General features: G+C 41.7%; 1 protein-coding gene and 1 long non-coding RNA gene across 2 annotated transcripts; both read right to left on the reverse strand.

Moving 5' to 3' along the window:
• Nucleotides 1-1,369: 1,369 nt before the first annotated feature.
• Nucleotides 1,370-8,248, reverse strand: prtfdc1b (phosphoribosyl transferase domain containing 1b). The gene is made up of 9 exons (XM_030115771.1): nucleotides 8,127-8,248; nucleotides 7,740-7,846; nucleotides 6,891-7,074; nucleotides 5,070-5,135; nucleotides 3,797-3,814; nucleotides 3,183-3,265; nucleotides 3,025-3,071; nucleotides 2,830-2,906; nucleotides 1,370-1,844 (listed from the first exon to the last, which is right to left on the reverse strand). Exons 1-9 carry the CDS (start codon nucleotides 8,163-8,165, stop codon nucleotides 1,797-1,799), a joined length of 669 nt encoding a protein of 222 aa, XP_029971631.1. The 5' UTR covers nucleotides 8,166-8,248; the 3' UTR covers nucleotides 1,370-1,796.
• LOC115405957 (uncharacterized) lies at nucleotides 1,370-13,162 on the reverse strand. The gene is made up of 3 exons (XR_003933483.1): nucleotides 13,152-13,162; nucleotides 9,026-9,033; nucleotides 1,370-1,464 (listed from the first exon to the last, which is right to left on the reverse strand). It is a non-coding gene; the product is annotated as an uncharacterized LOC115405957 (long non-coding RNA).
• Nucleotides 13,163-15,048: the final 1,886 nt, after the last annotated feature.

Genomic DNA, 15,048 nt, shown 5'->3' on the forward strand with positions numbered 1-15,048 from the left:
ATAAGAAACTGGTATCACACTGCTTTCAAATCTGTTTGACCTTGGTTTTATCTTTTGTGAAGGCTACGTTTGAATTGTATTTGGGCTACTTTCAAGCCAGTTTTTTGCTTTTTTTTCAAATAGGGGTAATGTTTTGGCATCGATTTTGAGCCACTTTTGCCCTGTGCTCACTATATAAAATAAAATAAAATAAAATAAAATAAAATAAAATAAAATAAAATGAAATAAATTCAGTAAGATGTTTTTGTAAATTATTTTCTTTTATATTTAGAATTGTGTTTTAATTTGTAGAGCATGAATGATTAATGCACCCGAAAATAATCCAACACCGGCCTGTCCAGGGTTTATCCCGAGTTCACAGCAGTACTTGGATTGAGAAAAAAAATTACATTTGCAAACTTAGAATTTGTTACTGTGTGGTAATAGCATACTTCACAGGAGCCATACCATATGTTGGTTTTTTTTTAACATTTTCATAAAGTACTTTTCTCATATAAAGTACTTTCACAGTGTATCATTGATATTTTGATTCAGTAGATCTTATTGCTTCTTTCACATGTTCAAAAAAGGAAAAACGAAAAAAAAAAAAAAAAAAACTCCTGGTCTGTTGGAGGCATTATTGTAGAGTTAATTGCAGCTAAAAGGTCAGAGTCACTTCACTGTAATCCCCTGAAGACCTCGGAGTCCAGCGAGGGAAAAAAAACAGTCTTATCATCGTGGTACTTTGTGTTCCCTGCTTAAAGACTGGGAGTCGGATGTCAGGTGTCCACAAAGAGCACAACAGCTCAACACAACAGACCCGCGTTTGTTCCCAAGACTCACTCATTTGAACCGATTTTCTTAAGCGCACAGCAAAGTAACTTGATGTTTCGGACTCTGGCTTCAGGGAGTGGTGATCATTCACCGGTTAACAGATGACTGACAAAAGCAGTTCAACACCTTCAAACATGTACGGTTACAACAGAAAAGACTCAAAGCTGCTTGCTCTGTTCCGATTTTCCACGCTGTGGTCTGAAAAACGTGGCCATTTCTTATTCTTACAGCCTTGATATAACTCATTTGTATAGCACTCTATAAAACAGAGTTTAGGGAAAAGGTGTCAGAAACCAGGAAAATGAGAGAAAGTTCGTTTAAAATATGCAACAGAAAGAAACAGAAAGCAAACAGAAATGACAAAACACAATTATTACAAATACATTTATTAATGAGAAGAAGAGATATTCATGTGTTTACACCAACTGACTTTCCAGAGCTGTATTTGAAGAGTTAAAAGGTGTGGTAAAAACAATCCTTACGACATATTAATGCCTCCATGTAGCTCATTAGCGACTCTGAAGCTGCACTTACAGTGGAAATGTTACAATTCAAGATCGTTAGATTTCATTGCAAATGAACCTATAAAAAGTGAAATGGTACAAAAACAATACACAGGAGGTAGTTATCACGCTCAGTGATCACAAGTCCCTGAGCGTTCAAAGAGACAAACCACCTCTGGAGACGTTAAAAAAAGAGAGGGAACAAACAAAATGTTAATTTCTTCAATGAAGCATCTCCCTTTCCATTTCATCATTGCTTACCAACATGATAAAACACACAGGAAACAGTCATACAGATGTTTTAGTAACAGATTCCAAGCAAGTTTCGTCATGTTAAGACATTTTCCAGGTGAATCAGTGCTGTAAAGAGTTCAGCTAAAACTATCAGCTGTTCATGTCAGTGTGCGCAGTTAAGAGGAATGTCAGAATAAAAACGGAGTTTGAGATGAACAGAAGCGTCCCTGTGACCGTCCACTTCCTTTAAATCTTATACTTTGTTTTCCCGTTTTCACTGATCACGCAGATGTGCTACAATAGAAGAAGAAACAAAACCGTCACCATCCAAGAACATTTTACATGTAGAGAAAAGGAAAGGATGTAGGTTAGTTAGGAGTTATTCCAAATCAGCAAAACTTTAATTATAGAGCATCTTTCAGGCTACTCAAAGACTTTTCAAGCTAAAATGAGAACATAAAAAAATGCATGAAGACTGAAACATACATTTTAATAAGAAGAAAATATGAACACAAGTGCTTTTTGCCGTCACTGAAAGACTTCTATTCATATTCTATTTTACCCTGAATGAGGCAAGCGTCCATATTCTTTCACTTCTTCCTGATTTGACACATCCAGGTTAAAAACATGACGCATTCTGGCAACATGTCTTATTATCTGCATTGTGAAAGCAGTGCAGGTGCACTTTTCTGTCTAATATTGACCAGTAAGTCATGTTTAAGGGAAGTCTTCTGTACATTACTAATGTAATTCTGGGTTTCAGATCACTGGGTTCAACAGCTATGGCGTTCCTCAGGGCTCAGTCCTGGAGTCTCACAACACACAAATCAAGTGTAGTGTAGAAATAATATAAGCTCTTATCAAAACAGATATAATGTCTTTATATTTCAGTAAATATTTACAAATGTGCAATAGGTGTGAATGTGCACGTTTGGCACTACATTTAGATTTCCGATATATTTATTGGGTGTGTTTAGTCCAATATGATAGTGAAATTATTCTAATCCCATTAAAGCAGAGATGAATTGTAAAGGCTAATCCAGATGAAAGAGGGATATGCAGACTGGACCTATCATCTACAGACACAGTAAGCTTCACTTTGCTCTTTTTACACTCGAAATAACCCTCACATCGATTAACTTAATCTAACTTAATGAAAAAAAAATTAATTTATTGCTTAACAGTCAAATCATAGAAGCGATATGCTGCCATAGAAATAATAAAACATGTTCAAATCTTCCACAGTGACTTTTTGTTGTCTATACTTGTTCAGACTTACATTCAGGTCTCTGAAGTACTCATTGTAGTCCAGGGCATATCCCACCACAAAGCGGTCGGGGATTTCAAAGCCGATGTCTGAAATTATAGAGAGAGAGATTTCAGCGTTTCCTCCGTCTGCTGACTCACCGATGGGCTGTGTCAGAGGCGAGTGAAGAACTGAGTCAGCTCCTGGAAGTTTTGCTCGGGTTCGTACAGTCGGGGAGGCAGGCCGAGCTGTGAGGAACTCTCTTCACCAGCAACCTGCATAGAACACAGCGGCAAGGCTTCAGTTACAGTCTGAACGTTTCGCTGGTCTGGTTCACCGATTGTTCCCTCTGCGGCTTGACCAGAACCTGACTGAAAAGACTTTACCCGGCCACTTTGATCATTTTGGGCCTGAAAGACTCGACGTGCTTCAGCAGAGTCTTCATCGTCTTCCCGGTGCCCACGATGGCCTGCGAGGAGGAAAATGGGGAAAAAAATCCATCAAAGGAAAAATTGTGAAAATAATACAAACTTAGTTTGTAAAGACAGTAAAATTACAAGAAAAAAATCTGAATACATGCTTCAGGTGCTCTGATTGCAGAGACTTCAGAATTCATTGTTAATAATTATTATTGACTTTTTATTGAAATCCCTCCAAAGAAACTTATGACTTATTCAAAGAGTCTCAATTACAACTTTTAGTTATTCTACTGGTCCATTTGAACCATATGACATGCCCTGTTGCAACTATGCTCACTAAGAAACAAGACATCAGGTTTGAAAAGCCCAGCAGTCTGGTTTCTTGAATGTAGGTCAGGCAATTAAAAAGTTTCTTCATGTTGAACTCCTTGCAAAACAACAACAAAAAAAAAACTCTAAATGGCTCTTTTTTTTTTTTTTTCTTTCTCCTTTTTGACCTGGATCAGCAAACGCAGCCTGGAAAACAAAAGGACGGTTCAGTGAAGAGGAAAACCAGGGACGCCACGACATGTTAGACTCACCTCCACAATCAGGACGTTCTTATGAGGCGCGTCGAGCAGGGAAGAGAACCAAACAAGAATTCTGGATTAGAAACAGAAAGTAATTTCCTGCATCCTATCATCAATCGACATGTGATCACACTCTTTCACAAACTGCTGCTGGGAAAATTAAACTACATTTGAATGGATTTTATGTGCATATTTGCCATCAGATGGAGCTAAACATGCAAATCCAGCGTGAAAATGCCATCAAGGTTCGAAATGTTGCCGTCCCTTCACGGCCCTGCTCTGAACGTCGCACGCAAATAGCTGGAATTCTGCAAATGTCTGTCTAATCAACCGGAGACGACTGGGCAGCGTTTGTACCAAGAGCCACAGCGTGGGTCCAGATACGGAGCGAAACTCTTTAACTGCCTGTTCGCTCTGATTTCCCAACAAAAGGACTCATCCGAGCACGCCGCCCTGCTTTTGTTCAGGCCTGGTTATTCTTACGGATCCATTCAGAGGGCAGCGGACCTCTGGAGAAGGCCGACACAAAGGGCTGTGTGGTGTGTGTTACCGCTGCCACAGTCTGCAAAACAGAGACGGCTGAACATCGGGTCATTTAGCAGCTCTCCCGCTGTTGTCATGTTTCTCCAAACTAACAGCAATTTATTCATTATGAAGAATTGAGTTTTAATGTATGAATTTGAGCTTTATTCTATATTTTACACCTATTTGCTCAATGTTAAAGAGAGAGGAGGGAAAAAGGCAGAAATTCAACATGTGAAGAAAATTCGAATCTTCCAGAGAAGCATCACCTCATTCGGTCTCAAACCGAGGACTAAAAGCAGCTGAACATCACAGCGAGCTCAAGGATTTCACAAGCACACTCAAAATACTGTGGAGAGCGAGCAGCGGTGACTCAAGCCCTCTGCATCACATCCTCTGCTTGTTCCAGACGGCTCCACCTCGCCTGGCTGCAGGCCGCACGGCCCCGAAGCCGAAACAGGGAAAACTACAGCAATATATTACTATTCTGAAAAACTGAGGAGTTTATTCCCTTGAGAGCAGCCTGTCTGATTTGTACCGATTGAATAAAGAGCCTGTAAACTCAGCTCATCAGCACTGTGGCAGTACTCAGACCCCCCCCCCCCCCCTGAAACAAACATCACAGCAGCTGCTGTGGGGAACCCTGGGTTTGCCACAAGCTGCCATCCTTCATGTCAGTCCTGTTTCCAGAGGAGGAGCAGAGGAGGACACGCTGCCCTCTACAGGCTGGGATCTGACATCACATCCCACATTAGACTCATACCTTTCCTGCCAAAAAAGACAAGTCCTCTGCTCCAACGATGTGCAGATCCTCTGTCGACTGGTCGTTCTGTCAAGACAAGAAAAGATATTCATGATAAATTTATTGAGGAACTAAAAAGCAGGTATTTTACAGTGAGCTGTTCCAAAATCAAGTCTGATGGAAAATGAACACCATGGATTTTTTAGTAGATTGCATAAAGCCAGTACAGTTTTTTTTTTTTTATTTGGGAAATATTTTTTTAAATTGTCTAAAAGTTCTGAATCGAGGTGGCCATCATTGCCACTGATGAAGGCGGTGACCATATTGCAGCATTCAGCTTTAGTCCTTCCAGAAAAATGCAGGAATTTTTTGTGATTATGGACAACAAAGATCCCTGATTATGCAGCACATTTTCTTAAATCTGATAGAATACGTGTGTCATGTCCTCCACCTCAGCCGTCACATAGGGGCTGCATTGCCCTGTTTCTCCTCCTTCCCCCTCCCTTTCTGTGTTCCTCAGGTGGGCGTGTGTCTTGGTGCGTGTGGGCGGAAGCGGCTGGTCCAGTTCAATCATCTGATGAGCTTCACCTGTGGCAGAGTGGCCTGATCACCTACACCTGGTCTTCCCCCTATTTAACCTGGCTGGTGGGGCCACTGGATGCCGGACTGTCTTTACGCCACAGTTAGTTGCTGTTCTGAGAACACGGTCTGCTCCTGTTTTGGCTGTTGTTTGCACTCTTCTAATTCCACTCTCCCCATTTCCAGTCTGTAGCCGTCTCCGTCCTGCCTGCACCCATCTGGGGAAACAACTTGGGAGGTCTAGCTCACAGCCAGCCTCAGCCAGCTCTCCAGACCGCTTCCGTGACCCACCTTGACCGCCCACCGCTCTGCTCGACAACCTCTGGGAACCTTCCCCTCCTCTGCTGCTCTACTGGGAACCCTGTGAAGCTCACCTCTGTTGGACAACTGGTGGCGTGTAGCTCCAGCCTTGAAGAAGTTCTGTGAATAAACAGCATCTTAACCTGCCAACCTGCTTCTGGTTGCTTTCCTGCCCTTGAGCCTCAGATCCACGCCCCGTAACAACGTGATATTTATGCAATTTTATGCTATGAAATTGAAAAACTAGTTTGATGAATAAGACATTTTTTGTCTATCTCTGGGTTTGTTAAACTTCTTTTCTAGAGTAACTGATTGCTCCTTCTAACTTGCCGTCTATTCCCACCGCATCGTTACTGTTCATATGACATGGTAATGTCATACATGGGGCGGATGTTCTGCTTTGGTAACACTGCAAAGATTAACTGCCTTTTTCTCTAAGAACACCGGTACTGATTGTTTTTTTTTTTTTTTTCCCCCGCAATAAAAATATTCTTGAGGAGTAAACGCAACATTTTTCACCTGATATATGCAAAGTTTTTTTTAACAAAAATGTGAGGATTATGAAATCATGCAAGCCCTGAATGTTTTGTGAAGAAATCAATTTATGCAGCGCAAGTGCATCACATGATCACATTTTTCTGGGGGGATTGTAATTTGTGTTTCTGATGAGCACAGAGAAATTAAATAGTATGGAAACACTACAAATGACATCACGATAAATTTATTACAGTAAAACCACACAGAGGTTCACCACAAAGACTTGAACCTGTTAAAAACATTTGATTTTTCATTTTGCTAATCTGGTATTTAGCATCAATGTACAACTTGGTGTGAAGCATGAAGTGTAGCACGAGTGTGCGGTTCATCTTTTGTGTTTCAAGCTTGATGTGTAAGATTCTGCTTCTTCCTACAAACACATCCTGAGGGGTGTGTGTGTGTGTGTGTGTGTGTGTGACGACTGACCAGGTAGCTCTTCAGCCGGATGAAGTGGACCCTCATGGGGATGGTGCGGTTGGAGTTGCAGCTCAGGGCCTTGATCCGGTCCACCAGGTCGGCGCAGAACTGATAGCCGCCTTTCAGCACGCACAGCACCACGATGTCGTGGTCGCCCAGGTCGTCCATGATGTTTCGAGCCAGGCGTTCGGTCCTGCGAACGATAAGTTTGCACTGTGGAATACACTGACAAGCAGGAAACCACCGTCTGTGACCATCGATGACAACCTTCATTTCCCGTCACCACTGCTGAAAACCAGTGTCTGTGGACAATCCTGTCCAGTTTAAAGTTCCTTGTGCTCATATAACAGCAAAAAAAGTTCATTCTGTGTAAAACTTGCTCGTGAATATTTCTGAAAACAGCTGTCTGTGAACAAAGTGTGAATTTGTTGTTTATAGGACAGTAAAGAGAGAGCATGGTGCTTTAGTACACATAACACTGCTGAGCAGCACGTGAACAAACAATCCATCAGTTTTGAACGATTTACAAAATGCAAAATGCAAAAAAAAAAAAAAACAGGGAGGAAATCAGAAAAATCATGAGCATGGCTTAGACTGCTGTAACATTTGGAAGCAGTTGCAGCCCCCAATTTCTGAAAAATTTTACAACTTCTGACAAATTGTATCTGTTGGAAAATCCAGAAAGAGGCTCTTGCGGTCATAAAAGTGGCAGAGCCCTGACCCTGACAAGACTAAAGTCCAGCAGCTTCACCTGGTAGTAAAAAAGCTGCAGTGGAGAGGGGGATTGATCTCATCTATGAGGAGCAGAAACATCAGCTCCAGTTTGACAGCAGGATGGAGCTGGTTTCGGTCCTGTACCTGTCCATAATCACTCCGTGAGGGACGATGACACAGTCCAGATCTCCGGAGTAGTGCGCTGGGTAGCTGAAGAGGTCTAAACTGTATCCTGGCCAATCATCGCTTATCTGAGAGGAGAGGAGAGAGATACACGTTACTGCTGAGAAAGAGTAAAAAAAACAAACACGTGAACGCATCAGAGAGCACGGCCTTTCGCCTGCAGCTCAAACAAGAAAAACACGCACAAACACACACACGGTTGCAAACAAGAAGAAGAAGAAGCGGGGGAGGAAAAAAGTCGCAAGCTCGTGCGTAAAAGTCGGTCCGAGTGCGCAACGCGCTCTACGACGGGCGCGCGAACTTCAGCACACTTGTTGGATTCCTGAGGAGGTATTTGATTGAATTTACCACGATGCCGTCGCCCCTTCTCTCTGCAGCCTCTGCCATGTTGTTTAGCTCCGCCTCAGGAAGGCTGCGGGGTGCGCGGCGCGCGAGGCTGGCTGGCTCCGGCCTGCACGCGGACGAGAGGAGGAGCGTGTGTGTGTGTGTGTGTGCGCGCGCGCGCGTGTTTCACATTGCATCACCGAGGAGGAAGAGATCAAAAAGGAATAATCACAGAATAGATCGATCATCAAAAGATAAATAAAAGTGAAAAAGAAGAAATTAGTTTGATTAAAAAAGAATAAAGCAAATTAAAAAAAGAAAACATAAATAGAATCTAATGATCTTAACACCAACAAACTAACCGATTAAATAAATAAATAAATAAATAAATAAATAAATAAATAAATAAATAAATAAATAAATTTTTAAGAATTCCCAATAAAGGCATGCATACTGAAAAATATAATGAAAGATAAAGGAAACATGTCAGATCCAAACTGATTGATCTGTTCAAACCAGAGAAAAGCAGCAAATCAGAGATAGAAGCTGAAAACCACAACGCCTCTTCTCACAGCCGGTGAAACCTGCATCAGCATGTGAGAAACGGGGAGAAAACTAAGTCACTGCCCCGGGGACAGAAACGCTTCCTGAGTTTTGCAAGAATAAAAACAATATGAGCGTCAAACTTTCGTCTGCTCCTGTAAAAAGTCACTGTCTTCTTGTTGCAATCACAAAATTCCCCAGACGATGAAGAAGGCCACAGTGGTTCCTGCTCCACCTTCACTTGCTTGCTAAAAATGGCTCATTTTTCTGTTCAAGGTTTGTTTCTATTGATCCTGATTATTGCCTCATCAGAATGCAGTGGTGAGTATATCTCAGAAAGAATTCTTTAATGTTTTCTGTCTTGATGTAACAGCTTATACTGCTTATTCTTCTTTAATTCTTTGCTTTGAACTTGCTTCCACAGACATCCAAACTGTGACTGCATATGCTGTTGCTCTCTGTAGATTAAATTCAGATGAAATCGATACAGGAGGCAGAGTCAAGGTGATAAAGTACACCTCCGACAAAAAAAATGAAGAACATCTCTGAGCAGCCAACAAAAGCTCAACAAGCTAAACGACTGTCATGGGAACCTGATGGAAATGGACTGAAGTGTCTTCATCTGACAAAACTACAGAAAACCTTCGTCTTCGAGGTCAGCTTGTTGGCAATACGGGAGTTTCTATATCCCATAGTGAGATACCGAAAAACGAATGCTGAAAGAGACATTTAGGTTAACAAGTTAACCCCGGTTCTATTAAACATGAGTGAGGTATCTCACCAGATCACCCTCCTTGCTCGGAGCGAGGAAGGGGTGTGCTTACTGAGACTGAGGAGATGACGGCAACTTCAGGCTCTCATACAAGTAGCAGAGCCGACGTCATGTCCGCCAGTCTGGACTGGTGTAGTGTATGTTGCTTCAGGGAACAGCGCAGGAGGCATGTCCCATAGTGAGATACCTCACTCATGTTTCAGAGAACCGGGGTTGACTTCTTAACCTAAACTTCGCTCCATCTCTATGGGACTCACGGAAGTGGAGTCTGAAGAATCGACAGACAGCGGCGCGTAGTATCACTCTCCACAGTAAACCAAGAGTTAGCCATTATGAGCCAATCTCTGTCAATCCCACCACTGTTTTGAACACGTTTGGGTTTTTGAACAACATTGCATCTTTCTCTGTACAAGACTCCAAAGCTGGCCCATAAAAAGCTGCGAACCACCAAATACAGTAAACCCGACAGTAAAAACTTGAGTCCCTCAAGAAGAATGTTAAGATTTAAAAGGACTAATTTATTAATAAATAAATAAATAAATTTATTAATTAATTTTATTAATAATTTTATTATTTTACCACTACTACTACTTCTAATAATAACAATAATAATAATAATTATTATTATTATAATAATAATAATTATTATTATTATTGTTAGTTATTTTGGATCAGATTTGGCAATTCAGAGAATTTATTCACTGAACATCTTAGCAAGGTCACTGCTGAATCATGTAAGAGGAAGACTAGCATGACTTTACCTGTAAGCAGTTTGATGGGTGAGTTTGACAGATGAAAGAAATTCTTGAACCGAACCAACACCGGCCCATAAGATAATTTCCTAAATATTGAAATAATAATGTTTATTTATCTTTAATTAATTGGTATTTAATTAATTGAAAACAGATTTAATGACACACTGAAGAATTTAATTCTAATTTCAATTAATCATCACGTGTTTTCCCTGTAGTTTATGGGAACTGCCGTGCACGTGTCTGGTAGTAGACATAACTGAATAAGGACTTCGCTGGGTTGTGTTTTTTAATTATTATTATTTTTATTTTGCATGAACAATTTAGGGAATTCCTAACTCTGCATAATTTCATTGTAACACAAGTACAATGACAATAAAGTATATTCATTCATTCATTCATTCATTCATTCATTCATTGTTGGATTCATCTCAGAAGTCATGGTGAGGCACACTCGACCAAGGAGGTGCTGTTGGATTGCTGGGAGTATGGGAAAGGTCAGAGGGATCACTTTGGAAAGACAGGAAACCAGTTAGTACTCTTCAATTAATTGAAGAGTATTTCTTAACTCGTGCTGCAACACTGTCATCTGATACAGCACTGAATTCATGATTGACCCATGCTGCAATCATGAAAAATGATTTGTTTTGATTTTCAGCTGCTTTTAGCCACTTGAAGCTAAATCTATTTCTGTTTGACTGCGTTCCCTTTTTTTCCCGCCTGCATTGACTCTGTATTCTCTTTTTGTGGCCTTCTTTTGCCATTAAGGCCTCGGGCCAACAAAATCATCTGCTTGAATAACGGTGAGCAAGAATGCAAGAGTGCAAGAATGCATGGGAGCCCACCATGAAGAGGAGCATCCCAGAGAAAGACCCTGAAACCCTGAAAACAGAGGCATGGGCAACAGTTCACACTCCAACCACACTACCGACACTACACTGCAGATTTCAGTGTGCCTGTAAACGGGCTAAATGATTGATTATCTAACTGATTAACCATATTTTCTGATTGTTTTCCCTCCAGGGGCTCCTGAGGAAAGTTCGGGGCATTTTAAATGAGCTGACTCCAGAGAGGTTCAGTCAGTTGGTGGAGCAGGTGCTGGCGCTGGGCATTGACTCTGAAGAGAGGCTCAGTGGCGTCGTGGAGCTTATCTTCGAGAAAGTCATCAATGAGCCCCACTTCTCTGTGATGTACGGCCAGCTGTGCCACCGCCTTGCCCCTGTAAGGACACTTTATTATTTATCCTAATTAGTTAAGAATCAAAGCGTACATTTTAAAACCGAGGACATTGGCTTATTGTAAATTGGCCAATTTGAATATCAAGCTACTTGGGTGATCTTCAGAACCCTAACTGTGTTATTTCTTTCTGTCGATCAAAGTTGCAATTTACACTGACATATATGTTTGATGAAATACATAAGTGTTAACTTTCTCAAGAAACTACATATTGTTATTAGAAGTTGATGTTAAAGAGGAAGAGAAACACACAGAATACTCCTGATCTATGGAAAAATGGGATAAAGACCTGCAATGCATACAATTTCTCATGAGAAAGAAATTACAAGACAAACAAACAAACAAACAAACACTGGTAGTGATTCAGAGGAGGAGAGGTTATCAATAGACTGACAGTAACACAAATTGGTGCAGGTGTGGACACTGTGTGGTGATGGACAGCGGTTGTGGAGTGTGTGTGTGTGTGTGTGTGTGTGTGTGTGTGTGTGTGTGTGTGTGTGTGTGTGTGGAGATACATGAAACACAATGACTCATCCGTGCCGTCGGTTCAACCTGCATCACCCAATATGTACACACAAATGTAATCAGAAATAATCATTGTTGTTCCTGTTGCTCTAAATGGTTGCATTTGAAAAAAAGAATAAAAAAAAAAGAGAGAGAGGAGCCACAGGATAGGAAGTAAACAGATCCTGGTGCTGGAGCTTTCTCTCTTTCTTTCTCCGTTAACTTTGATGCTACAGCTGTATAATATGTCTGCATAAATATGCTTCAATCCATCCACTCTTTTCATGATATATTTCTACTGAGGCTCTCCTTAAATAAATGTCTGGAGGGAACAAGCCTGTGCAGAATGGGCAGAATAAAGTCATGTCTTATTTACATATGAGACATATTAAAGCCGCTCATTAATTAGAATAAACTGGCAGGTTAATTCCAAATAAAGATTTCAGGTGCTTTCATGGTCATTTTAAAGCATAATTAACTTATTTTTTTTTCATTAGAATTAAAAGTCCAATAGTCATAGCCACCCCACCCTCCACACCCCGCAAAGCAGCTCGGGCTGCTCCAGCCCGGGGCGTTAAACCAGCTAGGACCGCCACTGCTCTCAGCTCCTCCGCTTGAACAACGAGGACCAGAGTCCACAGCCTCCATCTCCGGCTGCAGCCTCCAGTTCCTCACCTCGTCTGCTGGAGACTCTCTCACGGCCGTCAGCGGGGCAGCAGGCGGGGAGGGGTTGCGGCGCGGGGTTCCTCGGCTCGGCCTGACCCCGGAACGTGAGCTCGGAACCGGACCTGTCCGCGCTGCGTCCCGCCCTGCCGTCACTCCGCGTGCCCGCCGGGTTCACAACCCGGCCGTAGCCCGGGTCGGGCGGTGGGGTTTAATGTTCGCTCAATGCAGACCTTCAGTACCTTAAGCGTATCGTGCATGCACGCGCACATCGCATACACACACTTTCATATAATTTCCTTTTTCAATCTGTGTTTGGGGGAAAGCAGTCTCAAAGTTGTAAGGCAACTCGAGAATCATCAAATTCATGAACCGAGTCTGACTCGATTCATGAATCATGAACCGAGTCTGACTCGATTCCAAGTCATGTGACCAGAGTTTGACTCCGTTTCTATAGCAACTCTTTGATCCACTCAAATCTGCAGCCAGTTAACTGGATTTCATTTTAAATTTTTGCGACCTCCAGTGCAGACATTTTGCCTCTTGCTGTCGACCTTTATGACCCAGCCATTAAAGAACTGCCCTTGTAATTGCCGAGCTTACCGAATTCAAGTTTTCCAGGGCGTTTGATGGAAGACAAACCCTCAGGAGAACCAACCGCTCACTGAGAAATGTAAGAACCTTTATTTTCAAGTCAATATTTCACATTATTACTGGAAAAAAACAACAAAGGTGTTTTACACCAACGTTTTCTGAATTGGCAACACTCCACAACAACTTTACTGGCTTTTACTGTTTCATTTTGCTCATATTGTTAGATTTAGCAGCTGTGTGTGTGTGTGTGTGTGTGTGTGTGTGTGTGTGTGAGACAGGTGTATATTGGACATTTGTGAAAGCAACATGTTCTGAACCGATGTATTTTCAGCAGTCATCCAAGATGAACCAGTTTGCACCAAGTGGGCTTCATCGAGAGCCTCAGATGTGCCCCCAACTGGGGTCCCCCGCACGTGACCGCCAAAAGTCCCACGTGCGCCCGGGGTATGAGCCCTACTCTCACCCCCGACTGGAGCGCCACCCACGACCCCTGGAGGAGCTTCCTACATGCCTCCAGCAGGAGCCCCACCCAGGCACCCAGCAGAAACCCCACCGGCTGGGACCCCAGGTATGGAGATAATTTTGTTTCTTTATTATTCAGTCAATCATGGAAACATGGAATCAGACTTCCATATAGTGGCTACGCACTTCCTGGCAACACATAAGGCCAAAGCCAGAAACTTCTTTTGAGTTCTTCTCAAATGAGCTTCAATATTTGTTAAATCCCCTAACAAGCACATTTGAGGACACGATGGGAGGTGTACTCCCAGGAGTCTTGTTATAATGTCTGAGAAATCATGCCAGAATGTATTAAGTTTAGTGGAAGACCCTGTGCAGTGCAGGAAGGAGCCCTCTTCAATACCACATCAAAAGCACAAGCTGGATATCTCAGGTTTATATTCATGCAGCTTCTCTGGCGTGATGTAGGTTTGATGGAGAAAGTTATAATTTGGTCAGCCTGTATCTGGAATTAATTGTGGTAGTTAAACTTTTTTGACATAAGTCAGACCAGAGCTCTGGACAAATTGACATATTCAAGTCCAACTCCCATCTCTCCCTTGACTTATGGAGACCTGGTTTTGTAGTATCCTCCATCAGGAGAGAGTACACTTTTGAAATAAGACGAGGTGCGTTGCCCTCATGAAGTAGTCTGTTTCAGAGGTGTTTTGGGTAACAAATTATTTTCCAGTCCAACATTTTTACGAACTTCGTACCATGTTTTGATGACATGTATTAATACAGGGTTGTCAGTTCTAATAGAAATAGTTTTGGGCGTCCACTTATAAACAAAATCCGCAGGACCATTTTCTTTGAGTGCATGCATTCCAATAAAAAAACACGGTGAGATACTTTCCCTACCAAAAAGAAAAGAAACAAGTTGCATTTGGGCTGCCAAATAATGCTTTTTCAGATTTGGTAATTTAAGACCCCCCAATTTAAAGTCCCAGGTAAGTTTTTCAGTTGAAACCCTTGGAGGTTTACCATTGCATGTGAATTGTCTAATATGTTTATTAAGGTTCTTAAAAAAAAATGAGTGGTGATGGAATCAGTAAGGACTTGAAAGAGGTATTGCAGTCTAGGCAATATGTTCATTTTAATACAATTTATCTGGCCAATCAAGGTAATAGGTAGATTTATCCATTTTTTCAGATCCTCTGTTATTTGACTAATTAGTGTCACATAATCAAGATTGTACAGATTCTTTAAATGTTTATCCACCATTATTCCAAGGTATCTTATCCCCTCTGGGGACCATTTAAATGGGCTCCTTTGTTGATATTCCACATAATCAAAGTCTGAGAGGGGAAGAATTTCACTTTTTTCATAATTCACTTTATAGCCTGAAACAAACCCAAAGTTATGTAAAATTGATTGTCATTTA

The sequence above is a fragment of the Salarias fasciatus genome, chromosome 18, assembly GCF_902148845.1.
Source record: "Salarias fasciatus chromosome 18, fSalaFa1.1, whole genome shotgun sequence".
NCBI lineage: Eukaryota > Metazoa > Chordata > Actinopteri > Blenniiformes > Blenniidae > Salarias > Salarias fasciatus.

Excerpts from the sequence above, each read along its gene's own strand:
- prtfdc1b (XM_030115771.1), bottom strand. The coding sequence starts at position 8,165 with ATGGCAGAGGCTGCAGAGAGAAGGGGCGACGGCATCGTG. Across the intron at positions 7,075-7,739 it reads CACGGAGTGATTATGGACAG|GACCGAACGCCTGGCTCGAA; the intron begins GTACAGGACCGA and ends TATCGTTCGCAG. Across the intron at positions 3,072-3,182 it reads AAAATGATCAAAGTGGCCGG|GTTGCTGGTGAAGAGAGTTC; the intron begins GTAAAGTCTTTT and ends TGTTCTATGCAG.